The 25,269-nt window shown below is 36.1% G+C and overlaps 1 protein-coding gene across 1 annotated transcript in view; it reads right to left on the bottom strand.

Annotated features, from left to right (window-relative positions):
- Positions 1–346: 346 nt before the first annotated feature.
- The window catches only part of Gnai1 (G protein subunit alpha i1), a 73,625-nt gene continuing 48,702 nt past the window's right edge, over positions 347–25,269 (bottom strand). Inside the window, exons 4-8 of the mRNA XM_048339906.1 lie at positions 20,531–20,688; positions 17,340–17,468; positions 8,853–8,982; positions 6,799–6,952; positions 347–2,363 (exon numbers count right to left, since the gene is read on the bottom strand). Of these exons, the coding sequence (XP_048195863.1) occupies positions 2,173–2,363; positions 6,799–6,952; positions 8,853–8,982; positions 17,340–17,468; positions 20,531–20,688 (762 nt within the window). The 3' untranslated portion in view covers positions 347–2,172. The remainder of the gene's footprint in view (positions 2,364–6,798; positions 6,953–8,852; positions 8,983–17,339; positions 17,469–20,530; positions 20,689–25,269) is intronic.

The raw sequence follows: 25,269 nt of genomic DNA, 5'->3' as shown, positions 1-25,269 counted from the left end.
CACCCTAGGCCCACATCTCTAATACAGGGAACTTTGAGAAACATTCACCATCCAAACCACAGCAGTCACTACAATGGCAAAGTCCAAAGTGAGAATTGGTTGCTGGGAAAATGATAGGTGAATTTGTTTGGAGCATGCTGAGTTGGAGCTAGATGACTTTTTCTATTTGAAGGGGAGTCAGGCCACATGATTGAAAATGAGGTCTCCTATTTTGGGCAGGAAAACGCAGGCAAGAAAATCTCAAGCTTATGAAACAGATATAACTGTAAGACAAGAGATCATTGTGGAAGAAGAAATGAAGATGCAACACACGAATAGTTAACATTTGAATGGCTTAGTAAACAGGTTTGTAAAATTTTAAAAATTTAAATTTATTAGGATTTGTTAGTAACACAATTACACATAATAGAGTTGAAGAATTCATCAATGATGGTCACAAATATGTGCTTCTTTGTGGCTTTTAAACCTTATTTCTCATCACTCAAATTTATGCATTATAGTTAAATTTCACACACAGCTACACGATGTGGATCTTACAGGTCTTCCATGAGTAAAATGAATGAAAACATGTCTTTCATGAAAGGCACATAAAAAATCTAAACTGAAGGAATTTTGATAACTTGGAACGTCTTTACATTACAAGGAAACAAATCTCTTTAACGAAACAAATGTGCAAGTACTTCATGGTTATCCACATATACATAGAGGCACATACTTCAACAAACATACTTCTTTTTTTCTAACAAAATGACAACACATAACCAAACTTAGTCACTACTTACTAGCATAGTTTACTAAAAGACTGATTTCAGGATGAGTTTAAAAAGAAGCAGGAAATGGGCAGGGAATGGTGTTCATTTTGCCCAAATAAGATCATAGAGACACATTGTTAATAATAAAAAGAAAATCGATACTACGAAGTTTCAATATCTAGCTGATATGTAATACTTACTAAAGCATACATCTAATCACTGGTTTTGTTAAATACTTTTACTCATTTTCTAAATGCAATTGTCCAAATAATCCTCAGGAATAATAGCATAATTTTTAAAGAAATATAACTTTAAGCAAGTGAAGTAAATTTAACTAGGATAAAAAGTAATGTGACAGGGTGAAATTTATTACATACATGAATTTAGAGCTTACATAATATTGGCAATAGAGTATTCAAAGATCTTTCTCCTTACCTTCCCAATAAGGAACTCTCATATACTCGAAGTACTAAGGGATTTCCCAAAGGAAATACACAAATGAATGTCTCAAAATTCATTATGCTAAAAATTTTTTTGCCCACAAAAATGCTCTCAATGTCCACCTAAAATTTAGCTATAAATAAAAATGTAATTATTTAAAGTGTATAAAATTAATCAGGCATTACTCTTATGGAAATGCACGAATACCATCCAGATATTAAAATTCAAACAACTGAATAAAAATTAAGTACCGGTGATCTAAGAAGATAGTATATCCTCAAAAAATCTGAAATGTTCATTTCTCAAATTTACAGAAGAGCATGCACTCTTTAAAGGAAAAAAAATTAAAATGCTCTTAGTGCTTGAATAACTGACCCCAAGACATGTATACTCATCCTCTTTAAAACATTTCAATAAAACACATTAAATTTAAAGAACAAATCATGTTATTAAAATATTCTGTGCAATGTTTGTACAAATAACATTTTTATGAATACAAGTATACATATAGGTTATGACATTTCCTAATATTAATTACTACACCTAAAAATGTACAGAACAGGAACATAAATAAAGCTGTTTAAAACTGGCAAACTCATGAATCATCTGTCATTCAGTACAAGGTACTTAATATTTATGTTACTTCCAAAGCTGTCACACTAGAGTCAAATTTGCCACTCCTAAAAGTCATATGGAAAATTAAAGTTATAAATACATTTGCATATTTACACTTACACAGAAATCAATACACTAGAGCCCAGCTTTAACACCAACCTTCTCTCTAGGACCATTTTTATTCACCTTTAAAAAGGTCCCTGCATTGTTTTCAGTTAAACACACAAAACAGAACAACTTTGGTCAGGTTCAGATGCATTTGCTGTGGACTATACTCTGTGTCACTGCAAGACTCTAGTCTAGAGAGATCCATATATAAGTACTCATTTGGTTTGAAAATGGGTTTCATCACTATCTGCAAAACTCAGAAGAGACCACAATCTTTTAGATTATTTTTTATGATGACATCTGTTACAGCATCAAAAACAAATTGCACATTCTTCGTATCTGTTGCACATGTGAAGTGGGTGTATATTTCCTTTGTGTCCTTTCTTTTATTGAGGTCTTCAAACTGATACAGAATATAGGCCGCGGCCTCTTCATAAGTGTTGGATCCTGGGATGGGGATAGGAAAGAAACAATGGGAAAAGTTAAAAATATGTATAGCACTGAGCAAGATGGACCTTGAAACACTGAGGTCAGTTACAGTCATAGTATCTTGTATATGCCCTTCTAGAAGACAATGAAATCTTCTCAATGAAACACTCCATATTCACTACATTTTAAGGACTGGAAATGTTCCTAAAATTTAAAAAGAAAACTGCCTTTTATGGAATTCTGTGTTTGCCATGGTTTTTGTTTATGTCTAAGCTTCCAAGTGTCACATCTTGTTCTTACCATCTATTATTAGGATCCCAACACTGAACTATTTTGTTTCCTGGTGGTTGTAACTACTACATTTCAAGCCCAATGGCCCATCAGCAATGCTGGTTGCATCTAGAGTACTGTTATTATTTCTCTTCCTATTTACATATTAATAGTAATGCATTCATTAAAAAAAAAAACTGAACAAGGGTCTACCGTGTGACTTAAGGCTATGAGGTTATAAAAAAGTGAACTACAAAAGTGAAACTACTACTGACTACCTCTGAGCTAGAGCATGTCAGAAACTGGAGGTATTTAAACATAATCAGGCACATACTGTGACTCTGACCCAACTTCAGTTTTTGGGTGTACACTTAAAGAACTGCATGCTTTATGTTTTCTAGAAGACAGAGAGAATGTTAGCAGTAGCACTATATTCTACTTCAGGAAATAACCTGAAATGCTTTTTGTGTGCTTCCTTTTAAAACCCATTTGAGTGTATATATATATTGAGTATAATACATTGTATAGATAAAAGGATATTATGGTAAAAGGCATTAATGTATGATATAAAATGATTCAATAAAATGTGCATTTGAAAAAATAAAAAACTTGTTTCGATCCTTCTTTTTGTAAAGTAAACCAAAATTACTTGTCTTCATTTTAGGTCCTCTGCCAGCCAGCCTGATCTGGAATGTGCTGGGGTCACTGCACATCATAGGATCCGATAGGCAAACTGTCATTCATTCTCATCATTTCCTGTCCACTGATCTGCAGCAGCTGGAATCTCTGATTTGCTTTTACATTTGCTCAAAATTGGATCCAGATGGGCTTTATGTCTTTTCAAAACTCCTACAAACTACAGAGCATGTCACTTCAGTTTTTGTGACATTCCTTTACTGACCACACCCCATAGCCCTCCTATCTCCTTTTAAATCTTACATAATACCTGTAATACCAAAGCAAAATGCAATAAGACAGATGCCTATAAGAAAATGTTTTATGTGTTTTATGACTGCCTCAATTATGGAACTCATTATGAAAGGAGAAAAGGTAATAAAAACTATGGGCCTTGAAGAGGTTTACATTTTCATGCTTTATATTGAGAGCATATAATCATACTGTTTTACAAATCAAACTTTGTTTTATTAAGTCATAATGACTTAATTAAAAATAGGTGTTGGAAACTAGGTTCTGAAAACTCACTTCTGTAATTTAGCTACTTGGAAGGCTGAGGTCTGGAGGATTCTAGTTTGAAGCCAAGTTACTAGGTAGTAAAAACCATGAGACTCTATTTCCAAAACAGCTAGCCCAAAGCTGGGCTGCTGGAGTGGATTAACTGGTAGGGCATCAGCTGAGAAAGCAAGATAACTAATAATGAGGCTCTGAGTTCAAATTCAAGTACTGTCTGCCTCTAGCTCTATCTATACCTGTGTATGTGTGTGTATGTATGTATGTATGTATGTATATATTTTAGAAATAACTTAGCTCACTTGCTATATATCTATATATAGGCATATCTATAGATACACAGATGTGTGTGTGTGTGTGTGTGTGTGTGTGTTTCTAGGGAGTTAGCAAATTATTATACCCCAACAGCTACCAGATATATGAATGAACCAATGAACACATTCCTCAATCTAACTTACTATCTTAAGAAAACAATAGCAGAGTGTGTGTTCAGGGGTTTGTGTATGGTATTTTCTGATATGTGATGAAACTGTCTAGAATAAGGACCAGTATAAAGGAAACCCACAATCGATACTTGACAACTGAAAAACTATATAATCTTTTGATTGTATAAGACAAAAGACCAAGAGGAAAAGATTTGAGGAATGAACAAAGCATTCATTTTTGTTTGAGTTTTGGGTACTATAAAGCACATTATGTGAAGCTCTAGAGCCTGAGGCTCTAGAGAGAAACTCAGAATTTAACATAGTAAGAATGAGTTTGACTATGAGAGGATAGAGTATCTAAAGGTAAAAAGAGTGCGATGGGGTTCAGCGAAATAGAAACACAAAGTAGTAAGGTGGAATTGTACAGTAGCAGTAGCAGGGGGATCTGGGTTTGGTAGAGCCAGAGTCATAGCCATTGGATATGGCCACAGAAAAAATATCTTCAGTGTGTTGTGGTTCATCCTGTAATCCCAGATACTAAAGAAGCTGAGATGGGAAGGATGGTGACTACAGGCCAGCCTGGGGCAAAAGTTAGTGATATCCTCATCTCAACAAAACAGGTGGGGTATGGTAGTTTTATTACTATGGAAGGATATGGGAAGTGGGATGACAGTCTAAGGCTGGCCTGGGGCAAAACATAGGAGACCCTATCTGAAAATCCACCAGAAACAGAAAGACCTGGAGTCCTGTCTGATGTAGAGTTCTTGCATAAGAAGAGCAAGACACAATTCAAATCCCAGTGACAGGAAAAGATTAGGAATTGAGAGCTGAAAGTTGAAACAGAAGGCAATCGAATTACCTACTCAGGGTAGTGCAGAATTTAAACTATAGCTGTAACACAGGGGATGTGAAAGTATTAAATGGTATTTTTTCTTTGCAGACTCCAAGATTAGAGATTCTTTACTAACTTGATAAGTGAAAGTTCCTAACCTTACACTTCTGGAAAGGATGGGGTTAACAAGTACAAGCTTGGTTGTTCTGAAATCCCTAGTTATACAGTATTCACAGATTAATTTGGAGACTCTGGTATTATGAAATATCACAAAATGGCTACTTCATCATAAAAATGATAAAGAAACCCACACAGAGGAGAAGCTGATCCACTTTGATTCTGGGTAAATGCAATCTTGGATTTAGAACGGCAAGTGATTTTTATTCCTAAGGAGCACTAAAATATTCTGGAAGAAGGTGACTTTGGATAGTATGACTTTCAGTAAGAAAGCACAAAGTTTTGAAAACAGTAATGAAATTATTTTGAACCTAAGTATAACTTCATGGTGCATAAAAAGGGATAAAATCAGGATAGCATGATTTATCAAAGAATTTTTTCCCTTGGGTCCTAAGGGGAATATAATTAATGTTGATGACTTGTAATGGTGTGGGTACAGGACATGGATCTGGAACTGGACTATGGGCTCAGGAAACTCACATTCTCACCAGTGTGAGTGGGGCAATTTGAGCTGGCTCTCCCATGATTGAGAAGGAGCAGGCAGTACCCATGGTACAAGTCAGTCAGCTCAGAACAGACTGAAATGCTGTTTATTATGACACCAATAGTGAGACAGTCTTGAAACAGTTGTTTTGTTTTTCTTTTTAAACAGGAAGGATGGGATAAGGGTAAGTAAATTCTCTCTTCAGATTATTTAGATTTGGAGGTTTTACTAACTAGTGGTACTCATACTTTTCCTTTTAAAACAGGCACAGAATTCTCTTCACTAAAATAAAATCTTATTCAGAAATATAATGCGTAAAATAGATGAAAGCTGAAGCTGAGTCACTATGCAGAAAGTGTGTGTGTGTGTGTGTGTGTGTGTGTGTGTGTGTGTGTGTGTGTGGTAGGTAGTTCTCTTCCCAAAACATGAAGTAGAGAAAGGTGCTTGAAGGAACTGAGTGAACACAGCCCAATTCCTGACTATACATGGGGTACAGAAAGCTACACAAATCAACTGTCTTATTCAAGAGCAAAGAGCTAATTTAAAAAGCTATGACTGTACAATAAATTGGTTTTCGTCACTGCAGTACATTTTCCACAGTTGGAAAAGCAAAGCACTTCAAGGGTTAGATTTCTTCTAAATCCTTCCCTGACACTTAGGAAAATTAGCTGCCTTATAATTCCTTCGTCTTTTCCCCCTTACACCAATGTTCACATGCATTCTGTCTTGGTAACACATTGCACTGCCATTGTTTGTTAACTGTTTACTAGCAGGTCTGCTTCTGAGAATAGATGGCAAGGAGAGACATGTCCTATTTGGCAATGTACCACCAGACACCTGGATTCACCTGTTCACTGGATTAATTCATGAAGTCTTGGAGTCATCATTGGAAATGATGTAGTAGCTTTTTTGTAAAATGAGCATGGTATTTTCAGTAATCTCATCTGTGTTTTAATGAACTATCTGTGCTCAAAGGCAACTGGATAAGTATTTCCCTTCACAGTATAAGAAGCTTAGAGAATGTTTCACTTGGAAATATAGGGTTTCAATAAGTTATTCAAAAAAAGGTAAATATACCTGCATATTCTGGATAGCATATAGTGAGAGGACTCTTTTTTATTTTTTCTTCAAAGAGATCCTTCTTGTTTAGAAAAAGTATAATAGATGTATCTGTAAACCATTTGTTGTTACATATGCTGTCAAACAATTTCATGCTTTCATGCATTCGATTCTGTAATAGAAAATAAAAACAAGTTTTCATTTAATAGCAATGACTGAGGAATATTTTGAAAATGCACACTGCAAGAAGGTAGAATTCAGTTGAAATACAAAAAAATATTCTTAAGGAACAGCCTCATTGTTGTCCCAATTAAGTCCTATTATTACCCCAATTAACTCCATGTTTAGTCTGTAACTTGTTCTCTCTGAGTCCATCTAGATAGGTGAAGAAAGGTGGGTTCTGTTTGCTTACATCCTATGGCAGAACTGAAGAGAACCCTCACTGAGAAAAATCACTCCCAGACAGGTTGGGAGTCAGAAGTAGAATCAGACCTGAAACAATGTTCAAATAAACTCTAGTTTGACCAAGACTCCTTGACTATGCACACTTCTAGCCCCTGCTTTTATCCTTCCGTTAAAAAAAACCAACACCTTCTTATTGTTATTACATATATGGTGTACAGAGGGGTTTCAGTTACATAAGTTAGGTAAAGAGTACATTTCTTTTTGAACAGTGCCATCCCTTCCCTCACTTTTGTCCTTCTAGATCTAATTCTTTATCTCTTCTGAGTAATCCAAAGTCAAGACTTAGAGGGAGGGTTGGGAATGTAGCTTAGTGCTTGACTAGAATGCATGAAACCCTGGGTTTGATTCCTCAGCACCACATACACAGAAAAAGCCAGAAGTGGTGCCGTGGCTCAAGAGGTAGAGTGCTAGCCTTGAGCAAAAAGAAGCCAAGGACAGTGCTCAGGCCCTGAATCCAAGCCCCAGGACTGGTAAACAAACAAACAAACACAAACAGAAAAAAGACTTAGGGGGATGATTGCCTAGTTTTTCCCAGTAATGACCAAACTGACTAAATTCCTTGCCTGTTTCACCACCACTAGAACCTCTAACTAGACTCTAATGGTGGTTAGTAGATCAGTCTGATGTGTTGGTACCTCCAGAATCAATCCTCTGGTCAAAGACTCTAGTTAATGATTCCACAAAGAATGTACTTTTTTCATTTCAGAAAATGACAACTTTGGTTGCAAGGAGATGAGGCTCTACCATCACCCCTCATCACTGTTCACACCTCATCACACCTTGCTCAGTGCCCAGCATAGGGCATGTGCCCAGGGAAGCTTCTGATGCACAATGTTTTGGGGGCAAGTGATACTCAAGCATGAATATCTGAAGGCAAATGTCACTGTTGCAAAGGCCACTCTATTTTTCAATAAAAGCTAAATAGAGTCTTGCACATAGACACACTGAACAGGTGAAATCAATGATTCCAACACTAAATCTAAGGGAAGTGACTTCCAATTCCTGTTGCTTACAATTACACTAACTTTGCTCAAAAAGAGCCATCATATTTTACAGTTCTGAAATTCATGTGTTGTATTATTAGACCTACTGCACTGCAATTATAGATACTTGATTTTAAAAATATACAACTGAATCTCTAACCCTTTGGGATTTCAATTAAAATTAATTGCAAATGCAAGAGCTTTAACTTTGTATTTAAAATTAATGGCACCCTGCGACACGTCTGAAAATGACATGGAAGTAGCAGAATGTAATAGATACCAACGATTACTACACAGGCAGAAATAACAAGTGAAGAGAAAGGAGCTTTGGACTACTAAAGAAATAACTTGATTTCCTTTCAGCAAGTAAGGACCTGAAATTCAGTTAAGTATGTAGGGCTGAGATGAGCTTGAGTCTCAGTCTTTTCCTCAAGTTATGTCTGTATTTTTTCAGGCATACTTCTCTTTCATAACACAAACAGAAAAGCTGAAGGAAAGAGCCCGAACTTTCAAATAATTCAGGCATAAGCAAGAATTGCTCAAGAATTTTTCTCAGAAAAGTTCTTGGCGGCATCCCCAACTATTCATATTTCATGCTCAACCCTTTGAAATGGTTCTACTTGCCATTTCTTCATCTTCAGCTAGAACCAGGTCATAGTCGCTCAGTGCCACACAGAAGATGATGGCAGTCACTCCCTCAAAACAGTGGATCCACTTCTTCCGTTCAGACCTCTGACCTCCCACATCAAACATCCTGTAAGCACAAAAAACGTGAGTTGACATTATACTAAATCTTTAAAAGCTCTGAGCTCTGGTATGCTGACAAAAAAATACATTTCAAGAACTGGGAGAAGGAGATGGGAAGGCGGGAGGAAAGGCTTTAGTAGGAAGAAAACAATGTCACCAATAGATTCTCAAAGGAAGAAAAAAATATTTTTGTTTTAATTGCAAGGAGGGTATCTCTAAAGCAAAAACAAAATGACTCTGAAATTAAGTCACATAAGTCATGCATTCACACATGAAAACATTTAGAACATTAAGGCAAACATAAATTAATGGACTGCACACTGCTTGTAAACACTGAGTCACATGAAGCATGAGGAATCCAGGGATCACAGAGAACATATTCAATTTGCCAGTCACAGAATATTACACGCAAAGGACATGGCTGCCCTTCTGCTATTGAGAAGTGAGTTTTCTCAGAGTCGCTAGGATTTTGAAGTGAAGGCGAAACAATTCCAGTAAGATAATGCAGTGGAAGCAAACCAAATCTAGAAAGAAGCAAAGAGATTTGCTTAGATTATGTAGTAAAACCATGGAAGGGGGGGGGAGAAATTAAAATATGATAATCACACTGAAGTTTGGAAATCTGGAGTAAAAAATACCTTCATTTAATAGGCAATAATGATCATTGTATGTTAGTATACAGTAAGTAGCACACTCCAACAGCAGAATGGCAATGGCCTTTTCCTCTGTCTCCTGGCAAGAGTTTATAAAGTTAAGCAAAAGTTTAAATTTGCATAGACTACATTATGCAACCTAGAAATAACCACTTATATAATGGAAACAACATGCGAAACTGGTGCATTTCAAAGCCTTCATTTATCTAAAGGGGCACTAATTAAAATAGTCCCTATTTAATTTCCAGGCAAAAAAAAGAATTTTCCCTACAGAGCAGTCTTGGCCTATAAACTAACTCTGAGTATATCACCGAGGATTGGCTACTTCTGTTACCATTTAAGCAGCTTTCATTTTGGTATTGCCAGAAACTGTTCACTAAAGTATGCTATCATCACAAAATGACTTTGCCTCATAATATCAAAATTAGAAGATACAAAAAAGGATAGAATGCAAAATAAGCAAGATAGAAAATGTGGCAATAAAGATAAAGCAACCAAAATAAAAAATAACTAGGTTTTAATTCAGTAGCCATTTGTTAAATTGCCCAGGAACATAGCTTGAAAGCAAATTTACCAACAGATAACCTAACTGAATTTCTCATATGCTCTGTCTACTCAATAACACCCCAAACATGTCATCCTACATTTTCTGAGAGAGTTACTTCTGCATGCCAACGCAGTTATTCATTGACATACTTACTAAATGCTTCTGCATTATTGATGTGGTTAATATCTACAATAGGCCTGCTTAATTTAAGTAAAGAAGATCCTTTTCAATAATGTAGACAAGGCTTCACTCAGTCAAAAACCTTTAAGGAAAAAATATGGAGATTTTTCAAGGGAAAATGAAACTCTTGCTCAAGTACATGCCAAAGCTTGTGTCTAAGTATGAAGGCTTGCCCTATCAATTTCAGATTTGTCAGCTTCTGTCATGTAAGTCACTTCCTTCAAATAATGTAGCTCCATTCTTCTGTTTCCCAGGAGAATACTGACTGGTGCAGATGATAACAACAAGAGACAGTTGCTCTTCTAACAAATACCTAAAACTATAAATTTTTCAGCTTTGGAATTAAGTAAAAAGTAATAGCTGGAAAAATCTTAAAGCACTTCACAGGAAAAAAATCTAAATTATCTTCAAAAGAAAAGGTTAATAAAAATATAAATATTAAAGTTGCCTCTGGTACAAGCTCTGATAATAGGGGAAAGTAGTAAAGTTTTCCTTAATATATTTTTAGAGGAAAAGTTATTTATATATCACTTTGGTCACTTTGATAATATACATGTATACTATATATACAAAATATCCACATATAATATACATGCATACATTGACATGCATGTATATAATTGTAGATAATTTAACATTTAGAGATACTTTCAATAAGGCCACAAGGAAATGAAAAACGGTATTACACACTGCAGGAAAGGCAATACTTGTTACAAGTCACAATCAGTTGGCTAAATTACCTTCTACTGATGGATGGAAGGTAGAATTTATAGAATTAGATATTTAGCTGAAGGAATTTTCAAGCAATGTGAATATCTTTGATGCTTACAATAAAAGGAGTTCAGAGAGGAAATGAAAGGAATGAACTTCTAAGCCTACGAGCCTACCCCTCATCCCACCCCTGCATGAAATAACATATGACAATGCACATTTTAGATTGATAACAAACACAAGGCAAAGAATGCTGTGAATTGCCAGCAACCACGACAATCTAGGACATGGCAAGGAAGATTCTCCTTCCGAGTTGTCAGAGGGACGCTGGCCTTGCTGACATTTGGATTTAATTTCCTAACCTTCACATCGGTGACAGAAGAAATTTCTATGATTTCTATGGTAATTCTTTCCTTAACTATTTCTTACATTTCTCTATACTCTCTACTTTCCTCCACATCAATTACCATCTCCCAAACATTAAACTCTCATTTATTTACCTCCTCTCCAACTCTACTCCAAGATGGTAAATACAATGGGCCTTGTCTCTTTTTGTTCATTTTATAACATTTGACAAACTACTTCATGGAACTCCTGCTTGAGGAGGCAGTCACTCTGCCACTTGAAGCATGCCCTTAGTTCATAATTTTTTCATTATAATAAATTCCTTATTGTGTCATTTTGAATTTGTTAGCACAATCAGACATTACAGATGTAAAAAATGTATGTCACAGTTAAAATCAGAGGTAGAATTACAACATGAAATACACAGAGAGATCAAAAGTGCAGAACATATTCAAGGGTCTCCTGTGGAATGATTCTAAATGCATTTCTTCTATCATTCAGGCTCATTTAATGTATAAAATGCAAAGCTGGAACCATAGTATTAGCAAAGATAGTGATTTAAGAAGCATAGATCTGGGCTGGGAATATGGCCTAGTGGCAAGAGTGCTTGCCTCCTACACATGAAGCTCTTGGTTCCATTCCCCAGTGTCACATATATGGAAAATGGCCAGAAGGGGCGCTGTGGCTCAGGTGGCAGAGTGCTGCTAGCCTTGAGTGGGAAGAAGCCAGGGACAGTGCTCAGGCCCTGAGTTCAAGGCCCAGGACTAGCCAAAAAATTAAAAACAAAAAAAAAAAAGAAGAAGCATAGATCCCACACGGAACAGTTTATTTAAAATTCTATACATACTTGTGGTTATCTTTTAAGTATGCTATTAGAAAACAGTTATTAAAATACATTCTGTGGGCTGGGGATATAGCCTAGTGGCAAGAGTGCCTGCCTCGGATACACGAGGCCCTAGGTTCGATTCCCCAGCACCACATATACAGAAAACGGCCAGAAGCGGCGCTGTGGCTCAAGTGGCAGAGTGCTAGCCTTGAGCTGGAAGAAGCCAGGGACAGTGCTCAGGCCCTGAGTCCAAGGCCCAGGACTGGCCAAAAAAAAAAAAAAATACATTCTGTAACATTGTGCCACACTCAGGGAGTCAAAATGGAGTGAGTTGGATAAATGGGTTTCCTAGAAGGATTGTGGATCAGTCAAATTCCTGAATCTTAAGGTTTGCTGATGTTAAAATGACAATTCTAAAAAAGAATCTAGTGATGCTTAGCTATATTTGCAGGCTATAAGTACAATCTGTAAGTAATATTTTAGGAGTGCAAAGAATCAAATTAGGAGCAATTTCATATAGAAGTAAATAATTGCTTTAAATAGAAAATAATTGATTTAACACATGTCACTTGCATCTGTCACTATGTAGAGTCTTAAGTGGGCAATAACTCATTTTGTTAATAAGTGCCAATGAAGGGCAAGACTGTCAAGAATCCTCGTGGAGTTTCCATAGCTTCTTAGTAGGGAAATAAAAGCTCAAAATCCTTACATCTAACTTCCCCACTACATATTCCCTCCTCAGTCTACAGTGGAGCATAATATCACTAAAATAAAAGTTTTGTGGGCTGGGGATATGGCCTAGTGGCAAGAGAGCTTGCCTCGTATACATGAGGCCCTGGGTTCGATTCCCCAGCACCACATATACAGAAAACGGCCAGAAGTGGCGCTGTGGCTCAAGTGGCAGAGTGCTAGCCTTGAGCAAAAGGAAGCTAGGGACAGTGCTGAGGCCCTGAGTCCAAGGCCCAGGACTGGCCAAAAAAAAAAAAAAAAAAAAAAGTTTTGTTTTGTTTTTCAGAACATAATCATTAAAAAATTAAGTAATCCAAAAATAAAAATTCCGGGTTGGGAATGTGGCCTAGTGGTAGAGAGCTTGCTTACCATACATGAAGGCCTGGGTTCAATTCCTCAGCACCACATACATAGAAAATGCCAGAAGTAGCTCTGTGGCTCAAGTGGTAGAGAGCTAGCCTTGAGCAAAAAGAAGCCAAGGACTGTACAGTGCTCAGGCCCTGAGCTCAAGCCCCAGGACTGGCAAAAGAAAAAAAAAAAAAAAAAAAAAGCAAAAACAAAAATAAAAATTCTAAGGTACACAAGTGAATTCCATAGACTTATTCTAATGGTGAACTTCCTTACAATTAAAAATAATTTCATGATTTAAGGATAAATGAAAGTGGTCCTAGTGACAACATTGTCATTTAATATTACAGAAGTATAATAAGCACAATAAAAGAAATGATTTGATGAGTAACTTTGGCAGCAGAAATTGTCCACTGAGAGATTTTAAAAGAACTTTTTTTTTTTTGCCAGGCCTGGAGCTTGGACTCAGGGCCTGAGCACTGTCCCGGGCTTCGTTTTTTTGCTCAGAGCTAACACTCTGCCACTAGAACCACAGTGCAACTTCTGCCTTTTTCTGTATAGATGGTGCTGGGGAATTGAATCCAGGGCTTCATCTATACGAGGCAAGCACTCTTACCAGTAGGCCATATCCCCAGCCCTTAAAAAAGAATTCTTAAAAAAGTAAAAGCATGGGCAAAACCATAAACCATATTATGTATTAAATTACTAACTAAATATTGCCGGATAAACTAATAATGATCTGTACCTTCCTTTTAAAAAGCTAGAAAATTTCTTGTATGTGTGGGAAAAGAAATCATGGAAAATTTGAGACTGAACTTCTGTCCTTTGGAAAACTCAATTATGTAAGCTACTGATAAATCAGTGATAAATACCAGTAATACATGTATTATATTTAAAAACATTTATGGGAGCAATCAGAGTATGTATAGCTGAAGCTATTTAACTGTATTTATTGTTATTGAGCTTTCTTTAGGAAATGATTTGATAATTATTAGTTTTTTATCTCTGACTAGCAACCTCTTATTAACATGCTTTTAGAAATTCTACTTTTATTAGCATTATCATTTAGAGTATTGGAAATACCTGAAGCAAAATCTAACCCATAATTCAATGTTAAAGCATTATTTGTAATGATTATCTTGAATCATGACATTTTAAATCAAAATAAAAGATTAAAATGAAATAGTCTTTATAATAAACCAAGGGAAATTTAGTTTAAAACCTGAATGCAGAAAAATACAGTTTGGGTAGAGGGTTGAACTGGGATCTGAACTTAAGGCCTTTTGCTTGCTAGACAGGTGTTTCACTACTTAAGCCACTTCTCAGAAGAAAATTCCTACCGGCTGTGATGCATCTATAATTTCAGTACTAAGGATGCTGAGGAAGTAGGATCAGAAGTTCAAGTCCTACACAGTAAGACTTTATGTCAAAACAAACCAAAAAGTTGGAACTACAGAAACAAAAATACCACTGAATACAGGATGAAAAAAAATACATCAGGGGGAGGTAAAAACGATTTACTCAATCCCTCATGACATTAAAAAATGAAACCTTAGAAAAAGATGGAGTGTAAGTATTACAAGCATTTTCATAAGGTAAAGAGTAGATCTTGTACTTCTTTCTTAATCCAATTTTCAGTAGGTCTAGTTACCTGGGGGGTGCTCAATTTCAATCAACCTATCTGCACAGGTCTGTGAAGGGATCTGCCTGCATCTGACACATGCCTGCAGCTGTAATTTCCTTTAAAAGCAACCTTAAACATGTTGGCTTAAAACAAAACAAGACAAAATGTAAAGAAAAGCTTGTTAAAGCCAGACAAATAAAAAAGAAACATTGCACATATATGACACATTTGTTTCTAGGATGTTTTTTCTTTTTGTTTTCAATAATGCATATTAATTAGTATGTATACATTGTAGAGAATGGGTGGGCTTTAACATGGGGAATGAAAATACATCTAATTGAGGGGAATGAGTCAATCAGCATTGTATCTTATGGGAATTCACACACTGTTCAAGCTCTTTGTGTTCAGTGTGCCTTCTGCGGGACATTTAATTGGCACATGGAAAATGTCACTGATTGATGTTTGTGTGTGTGCGTGTGTGTGTGTGTGTGTGTGTATCTGTGTGCATGAGAGGAAGAGAGGGAGGGAGAGAGACATAGAGAGACACAGAGACACACAGAGAGAACACTGTGGCTTGAACTCAGCCTCACACTCTCACTTGGCTTCTCTAGTGCTACTGTGCCAGTGAGAATAAGATAAAGAAAAAGGATAAGGGACAGTGACCCTCCTGACCCAGTGAGCTCTGGGGTTAGCAGGAAGTTCCTGATGAGAATGGCTATGTCTAAACCAAGAATCTAACTGAGCACTGGTGGCTCCTGCCTGCAACCCTGGCTACTCAGAAGGCTGAGATACAAAAATTGATATTTGAAGCCAGCGCAAGCAGGAAAGTCCATGAGAAGCTTATCTCTCGAGAGAAAAGCTTAAGTGAAGGAGAGCACTAGCCTTGGGTAAAAATGCTAGCTCTAGGTTCAAACCTCATTACCCACCACCTCCAAAAAAGTAAAGAAAGAAAAGAAAACAAGAATCTGCAAATTAGCACATTAGATGTAGTTGTGTTTAATAAGTCTACTAGTTTTTCTCATTTCTTGAGAATTGGCATGTATTGGAAAAAGAGAAACACAATTTTGTAAATTTTAATCTAATAATTTACTGATAAATCATGAGCTTGGTTTATTATAAGATGAGGGCAACATGAACTCCAAGATTTTTCCTATCCTACTGGCTAAAACTCAGTGTTCTCTCTGGAGAATTAAAAAAGCTCATATTCCGTACACTTCAAATACACATTTATCATCATGAAACATTGCAAATATCAGCTTGCTAGGAATACAAATTTCCATGAAAAACTTAAAAAACCTACCCTCTCTGTCAATATTTCTATAAATAACTATATAGTTTGTAAATAAGAATTGTTCTCTTTTTTCCATAACCAAGGATGCTATGGTACAGAGAAACATTTTCCATTTAGACATAAAAGCAAGCAAACAAAAAAACAACCAAACCAAAAAACCCTGAATTATTTTCTATTAAATCACTGTAAAAATTAGGGATTTTTTTTTTAAAGGCATTTGCCTACTTTTTCTCTCTCTCTCTCTCTCTTTTTTTTTTTTTTTTTTTTTTTTTTTTGGCCAGTCCTGGCCCTTGGACTCAGGGCCTGAGCACTGTCCCTGGCTTCCTTTTTGCTCAAGGCTAGCACTCTGCCACTTGAGCCACAGGGCCACTTCTGGCCGTTTTCTGTATATGTGGTGCTGGGGAATCGAACCCAGGGCCTCATGTATATGAGGCAAGCTCTCTCGCCACTAGGCCATATCCCCAGCCCTAAAGTTTTGTGGTTTTGTTTTTTTTTGCCAGTCCTGGGCTTGGACTCAGGGCCTGAGCACTGTCCCTGGCTTCTTTTTGCTCAAGGCTAGCACTCTGCCACTTGAGCCACAGCGCCACTTCTGGCTGTTTTCTATATATGTGGTGCTGGGGACTTGAACCCAGGGCTTCATGTATAAGAGGCAAGCATTCTTGCCACTAGGCCATATTCCCAGCCCTTAAATTTAATTCTTTTTTTTGGGGGGGGGGGGCCGGTCCTGGGGCTTGGACTCAGGGCCTGAGCACTGTCCCTGGCTTCTTCTTGCTCAAGGCTAGCACTCTGCCACTTGAGCCACAGCGCCACTTCTGGCCATTTTTTGTATATGTGGTGCTGGGGAATCAAACCCAGGGCCTCATGTATAAGAGGCAAGCACTCTTGCCACTAGGCCATAGCCCCAGCCCCCTTTTTTCTCTTAAGAAAAATAAAATATGCTTTCTCCAAAGTCCTTCCTTTTGCTTGTGTCCCAAATTGTTTTTTGTTGCTCAATCATTTAATGAAAGTTTGCTAGCTCCTAAAATGTTCCAAGTGCTTATTATTATGGCTTTTACATCTAAAGCAATGCTATAAGTAGGAATTTGTAAATCCTATTTGAAAGATACTCACTTAAAGTGAAGTTCTTTGAAAGTGAAATGGGTTTCCACAATTCCTGTAGTTTTCACTCTAGTTCTGAGTACATCTTGCTGAGTTGGGATATAATTGTTTTGTGCTATTCTGTCCAAGTCATTCAGATAGCTGAAGAAAACACCAAAATAGGATGCTAATTAGTATAACCAATAAAGATCACCAAAGCAAAGATGAAAACCTTTGTCAATGCATGAGGTATGCTGAACACATTGGAAGGGTTTTACATTCATTTTGTGGATTGGTGTAAACAGTCAAGTAAAGCTTTCACATCATATACTACCTAGGGAAATGACAGTGTTTACATTTTCCCAGCCACAAATCTTTTAGTGTTTTTTAATTTGTGCACATTTGTTTGTAAGTACAGTAATTTGAAGGACAATAACTTTATAAACAACTCCCAAGCAAAGGAATACCATGTGTTCATTTCTTAAAATTCTTCACTGCTAGGTTGAGTCTGGTAGCTCATGACTCTAAATCCTATCCCAATTAGACTGAAAGGTGTAGGTGAAACAATGACAGACTAAGGCTACCTCTACGCAAATAATGCCAGACCCTATCTGAAAAATAGAGCAAACATGCACAGGTGGCTTACCTTGAGGATACAGAGCACATGCCTAAAAAGTGAGAAACCTTGAGTTCAAACAAACATAAAATCTATTTCATAATATTTTTGATGTAACTCTGCTTATTTGTACATATTCCCTCTTGGTTAAGAAATTTATTTAGTTTTTATTTTTATTTTTTTCCAGTCTTGGGGCTTAAAACTTAGGGTCTGGGCACTGTTCCTGAGTTTCTTTGGCTCAAGGCTAGTGCTCTACCAATTGAGCCACAGAGCCACTTTTGGCTTTTTCTAACTAGTTTATTGAAGATAAGAATCTCACAGACTTTCCTGCTGCTGGCTTTGAACTGTGGTCCTCCGATCTCGGCCTCCTGAGTAGCTAGGATAACAGGCATGAGTCACCAGCACCTGGCCTCTGTTAAGAGTTTTAAAAGTCTTAGCTTTGGAGGAAGAACAAAGAAGTCTCAGGTAAAAATATAAGTGCTATGTTGTGTCTTAGGTTACACATGCTTCTGTTGTTCATCTACTACTGCTCTAGAAATTAACATCCACAGTTTACGTTCTAGGGACAGATCTTAGTCACTTATGTAATACTCTGACAATGCTGTCAACTACGTTGTAATATAAAAATGCAATAGCACCACACCATGCATGTAAGAAAATCAATGACTATGCCAAATTATGGAAGTGGTAATCACATAAAGTCCACAGCAGTTATGTAGAGAAAAATGTGGACCAGAGTGACCAAAGAAAGATTCATGAATGAGCAGTATAAATGGAAACACAAAATAATTTGATGAGAGATAGGGAATGTCAATCACATTAGAAACTATAAAACTGAATGGAGACAAGAATGGTCATGCCGTAATTCTTGGGAGACTAAACCCAATGGAGTAGATATCATCTCACATGAGAAGACTAGAATGAATCCAAAGTCAGAGCAAGGTGAGCATCATTGCAGCGTTTTGTAATACTAAAGCAAATGCAGTATCTCTGAAAATAAAATCATGCTATGATTATATGTTCCACAGTCCCTGATTATTTGTTAGTTACAGAGTTGAGTTACAGAGTATGAGTATGTGGTATGATGCTATACTGTAGAAATATTGTGGCCTGTGTCACCTCTACAGGATGAGTATAACTTTTCTGAAATGCTCGGAATCGGAAGGGTCATAAATTTTTTGCATATTCTGGAGTTTTAGACTAGGAATGCTCTCTGTGTATTGAATTAATCAAATTTAAGAAAACTTTTTATTCTGTTGATAATAATATAATCCTCCAGTACTTTCATCCGTGCTGTAAATTCCATATGTATGATGTCATATCATAAGAAAAAAAATCTCATTGACACAATAAAGTGCAAGCAAGACTTTACTTTGTCTTTAAACCAGTGTCACTCACTTTTTCAAAATGTGCTCCAATCACTCACAAATACATTTATATTAAATCTGCTATAGTTCTAGCAGTCTCTAAAATAATCTACATTTATATTTCAAGCAGACACAAAACAAAACAACAGGAATTATGGGGGAAAACATTATTTTAAGTGACAACAAGTCCAAACTATAAATTTCTAGACAGTCATAATGAGCCCCTTGGAAGGATACTATATTTAGTAAAGAATTCAGAAACCAAAATTCTCTTCAAAGAACCTACAGAGGAAAGTTTCCATGACTTCCTTCATCATGAAGGAATAACGCAAACAGGTCTTGAGCCATCTTATGGTCAGAGACATTAGAAATAAAATAATGAGAGTGTAAAGGAGTATATTCTTTTCATGTAGAATGCCAAGACCATTAGACAGGAGAGAGGATCTTAAGTCAAACACTCAAGAGTCTGGGAATCCCCCACATGGCAAGGAACAGGACTTCAACCAACTGTTCCCAAGTAGAACTCATTCCTCAATTATTGAAATGGCTCCGTGTGTGATAGGTTTAATTCACAGCAATATTCTGACTTGTAACAGCAAATTTCATTTAAATCTTTCTAAAGGAATGTATACTTTTTTTAATTTGCTGTCTAGTCTGGGTCAAGTCTGGTTAATTCATTTATTTATCATTAAACAAGATCACACTGAGTAACAGCTACTTTGTCTGGCTATGGTAAAATTTTGAATTGAATTTGAATTTACATTGTAGTGGCAAAGAGAAAAATAATCAAATAGTTACATGATAAATATAAGTAAGTCAGGCAAGCTCAAAATAAATGTCAAGGTGATGGGAAAGCTATGTGGCATTATGTACACCTAAAAAGAGGAAGCTGGAATCTACTTAAAGATACCAGTTAGAGAAATACACCTATATTCACTAAGACTATGTTACACACATACCCTGGAAACAACCCTATTCTGCATGTTTCAAACAGAGTTTACCTAAGCACAAGTCTCTTGAGATACTACTGAACACAAAGGTAATAACAACTTTGCCATCTACACACACACACACACACACACACACACACACACACAATAGCTTTCAAATAGTGTCAGCCTTAATATCCTGAGTTGTAACAAGAATATGTCAGCCAATTCTGCAATAAAATTGACTTGGAGGTCTGTTTGACTTTGGAGTCATTATTCACAGTCGTTTGGTTCTGAATTATGATTACTTACTATGCTGCAGAATCATTAAGCTGGTACTCTCGGGACCTGTTGAAACAGGCTTGCACACCACTGTCTTTCCACAATCTCTTTATAACTCCAGCAAGTTCTGCAGTCATAAAGCCTTCTTCAGCAGCTCCAGCAAGCACAAAGAGTTGACGGGCATCATCCTGAACATGTGAAAACCAAATATGTAGAGAGGAAAAGGAAGAGATTAGAGATAAAAAAAAAGAAGAAGAAAGAGGGAAAGGTTAGAGAGAAAACCAATAAGTAAAAGGGAAGTTCCTTTATGTGTTTTGGAGAAGGGTCATAGCTTTACTTTTAATAAAGCACCACTTGAAAACTGGCTAAACCAAAAATATGCATTATCATCCATCATAAGCATTTTATGTATGTTTTACATCATTAGGAAGCTGGAAGAATGACTAAATTGCATCATGCCGAGGGACTGAAACTAGTGATCGGCAGTTTGGAGAAAACAAAAGACTTCCATCCTCAAAATGTTTTTAATACGTGAAACAGATAATAAATACCATAAAAGCTTTTTTAAAGGTAGAATGAAGGAAATGTTGTAGAATGTAATTAAGTGTTGGCTTTCTGATATGCTTTATAGATGTAAAATATATTAAAAATGGGAGAAGTCAATGTGGAATAAGTAGACTTACAGAATTATGATAAATCATTTGAAGAACTTGAAGAATATACATAGTAAACTTATGACAGGAGCAGGTATTTACTAACTCAGGCATAGAGAACAAAATAAGCACAGCTTAGGGGCCGACATAGTCATGATATGCAGCAAAGATAACTTGTAAACATTTCTAAATGACAAAGTACTATGAATAAACTTAATTCAATTTTTCTTTCTGTTGAAGCTTCTAACATTTGGCTATTCTGATTCACAGTGATCAACTATTCTTCATCAGTTTTGTCAGGTAGAAATATGTGTCACTAAAGGCAATCCCAATTTTCAGACAGCCGTATGAAAAGGTAGTAAAAATGAAAACTCAGGTGAAATTAAGTTTAATATCATACTTTATTTAACCAAGATAAAATATTATTTTAACATTGGAATCAATATAAACTTAATATGAGATAATTCTAATTCACTATATATGTATATATACAAATATGTGTACATATATATATATATAATTTCCAAACTGTGTAATTAATACTGAAAGTACATCTTCATTTGGACTATACCCATTTTAAGTACTCAAAAGCGACATGTGGATAGCAGCTAGCTACTTTTTCATGATGAAGCAACTCTATATCCTCCAGAGAATAACAGATAAGACAGACAGACAGAAAGATAAACAGAGAGCCAGAGAAAGGAGAGGAGGGAGAAAAGAAGGGAAGGAAGAAAGGGGGGAAAGATGGAGGGGGAGAGAGGTTAAGGAGGTGAAAAGGTGTTCCTTTCACAGATGGAACAGTTCCACTCAATTAACATAAAGCTATGTCTCCTTATCATGCTATCTGTAGCTTTATGTTAATTGAATGGCTAATCCCTAGTTACTCAAAGGACACTTTTCCAAAATACAGTTGCTCTTTTGATGTCTGTGGGGTTTGCATCTATGTACTCCTCATATCAAAGATATTTGGGGGAAAATGCATATAAACTGAAGAAGTATAGAATAAGTTCTTGTCAATTTTCTTTAAATTATACAGAATGATAACTACTTGCATGCCATTTACATTGTATTTAGGTATATTTAAAGAATTTAAAGGGTATGGGAAGATGTGCTATGTGTAGATCATATGCAAATGCTATGCCAATTTATAGAATAGACTTGTGCATTTTCTGAATTTGGTTATCTGGAACCAATCCCCCAAGAATAGCAGTAGATTCTTGTAGTGATGAAACATATTATGATTAAGTGTCTAGAAGAGACCTTGCATTTGGTGACACTGGCAAGCTGAATGCACTAGCTGACAATATGAATTCAACTTGTCACCAATTTGTGAAACGTTTTCTTTTCAGCTGGAACTCATCAGGAAAAATAATTAAGTCTCTCAGCATGAGAACATATTATTCAAGCATATGTTTCCCTTTTTAGTAAATCACAAGAGAAATGCATGCAAGCCAGTAACACGTGCACAATATCCTTAACAAACCCCATATCTCATGTTCATGCGTCCTTCTTAGCATCATTAACATGATTGCAGTAAACAATTATTCAATTTTGCAGATAATTACCTACCCAAGAGAAATTTCTAAGGTTGACTACTTTTCTTAAACTATATCAAACATAACTCCTCCATTAAAAAATACTTTTCACTTAAATAAATTTTTAAGTGAACATCCAATAACTTCCTGACAGTGAAGACTAATATTCTTCATTAGAGGTCATCAAATCATAATATCTTCAAACTTTCTAGGAAGCAGTCTAAAAATAAGCCAAAAAGACTTTATAGAGTTGATTTACAATGTGTACACTTTTGTGGCATTCAAAAATGTCGTGGTTTTTTTTTTTTTAGAACTCACATGTAAGTGAGATCATAAGATATTTTTCCTTCCCCTGTGTTTGGTTTATTTCTCTTAACATAATCTCCTCCAGGTCCCCTCTCCAAACCTCCCCCACCACTGGGGAAAAAAATAACACAGACACACACACACACAGGTCAAATAAAGAGAAGAAGAAAAACAGTGGGAGAAGAATAGGGAAAGAGAAGTAACACAAGGACTATCTCCCACATTCTACAGAATACATTTATACACATTTCAGACCCCTACACTGCTCTGATGGAAGTCAATTTACTCTGAAGGAATTCCTTAGCAACTTTAATGGCATCAACACTCCATCCACAGCTCATGAAGCAAAACTTACACAATGAAGGGTTGCTTTAGAAAAGGTACAATTATGAAACACGATCTTCTATAAAATCACAAATCAACAAACAAACATGGCTTGAGACAAGAAAACTGGCAGTTATTTTTCTCTCTTTCCCATAGGATTACTTTAAAAAAAAAAAGAAGGGAGACTTAAAAATAAGTTATTTTTAACTAAATTTCAATAACTTTAACATGAGTCATAAATTCCATTATATCACAAACAGAAACTACTGAAATATGTATTAACCACAAATACAACTTTCATGCTTATGAACCATATATATAATGCTAATATAATCAAGAAATATTGATAATTATATTTTCTTTGTAAGTACAATAGGACCTCTGTCAAAAAAGACAGAAACATATGATTAAACAAATGAATGACAGGCCAAGAACAGAGGCTTACACAGTTCAAACACAGCCTGAGCAAGAAAGCCCTTGAGACTCTTATATTCAATTAACCACCAAAAGAGCCAGAAATGGAGCTCTGGCTCAAGTGGTAGAGTGCTAACTTTGAGCAAATTAGCTCAAGACCTGAGGTCCAGCCCCACGACTAATAGAAAACAAACAAACAACAAAAAAAGCATGACAGGAAAGTATTCATCCAGTGGCTGAGATTTAGTCTCACTGTTTCCCTATCTGCAGAAGTAATGGATATGGAGGTGTGGATGTATTCATAAGGTGTTGACTTCAAACTCTTTGGGCCTGATTGCTGGTTCATTTATTAGATCTCTTTTCAGTTTCTTTTTTAATTTTTAAAAATATTTACTTATTTATTGTTAAAGTGATGTACAGAGGGGTTACATTTTCATATGTAAAGCAGTGAGTACATTTCTTATGCAACTTGTTACCTCCTCACTCATTTTTCCCCCCGCCAACTCCCTCCCCTTTTCCCTCTCCCCCCACCATGAGTTGTGCAGTTAGTTTACACCAAATGGTTTTGTAAGTATTGCTTTTGGAATTGTTTGTCTTTTTATCCTTTGTATCTTTATTTTAATATTCTATTTCCCTTCCCTAGTTCTAATACACATATATACAGTATCCAGGGTTCTCAGATGAGATACAGTGATAGTGGGGAGGAAAGGAAGGAAGGAAATATAAGAGAAACAAACAAACAAAAGCTACGGTTTCACATGGCATGTTGAAAATAATTACAATAATGATATAACACTTATTTCCATAACATGGAGTTCATTTCACTTAGCATCATCTTATGTGATCATAGGGGTATATAGCTATTGGGCTATTGTGATCTTCGCTATGATTAGCCTAAACCTGTACTAATTATTCCCTATGAGGGAAACCATGGACTCTTTTCAGTTTCTTTAGGAATCTCTCTACTGTTTTCCATAATGGAAGGAACAATCTATATTATAACCAACAGTTTAGTAGGGTTCCTTTTCTTCTTTTTTCTTTGTGCCCTTAGCAAGATTTGCTACTTTGACTTTTTGATAAGCTAAAGATTGTTGTTAAGATAAAACTGCATTAGGGATGTGAATGTATGCATTTTTAGTACTGGCAATCAAACTCAGGAACTTCTGCATGCTTGGCAGACAATCTACCACAGAGTTATACCCACAATCCTGCATTAGAAATTTTTATAAAAAAGACTTTAGCTGCCCTAGTCAAAGGTGAAACCCTTTATGAGATGTTAGTTTCATTATATGTGTCCCACAATATCATGTTGTAAACCTCAAATTTGCATAATTAAATTTACTTTAAAAGAGAACTTGAAGCGGTAGAAATTTTATTCACTCTGCTTTAAACATTTGGTTAAATGGAAAATGTAAGTCAACTAACAGAAAATCTTGACAGTATTAGTAGGAAGATGACATGCGCATATTAAACACAAAGCATTAGGAAATGATCAAAATGAACAGCAGTAATATAATAGAACATCTAACCTGTACCA

Source organism: Perognathus longimembris, chromosome 2 (assembly GCF_023159225.1).
Source record: "Perognathus longimembris pacificus isolate PPM17 chromosome 2, ASM2315922v1, whole genome shotgun sequence".
NCBI lineage: Eukaryota > Metazoa > Chordata > Mammalia > Rodentia > Heteromyidae > Perognathus > Perognathus longimembris.
The sequence above is the reverse complement of the archived record's forward strand: the minus strand, read 5'-3'. Positions and strand labels throughout refer to the sequence as shown.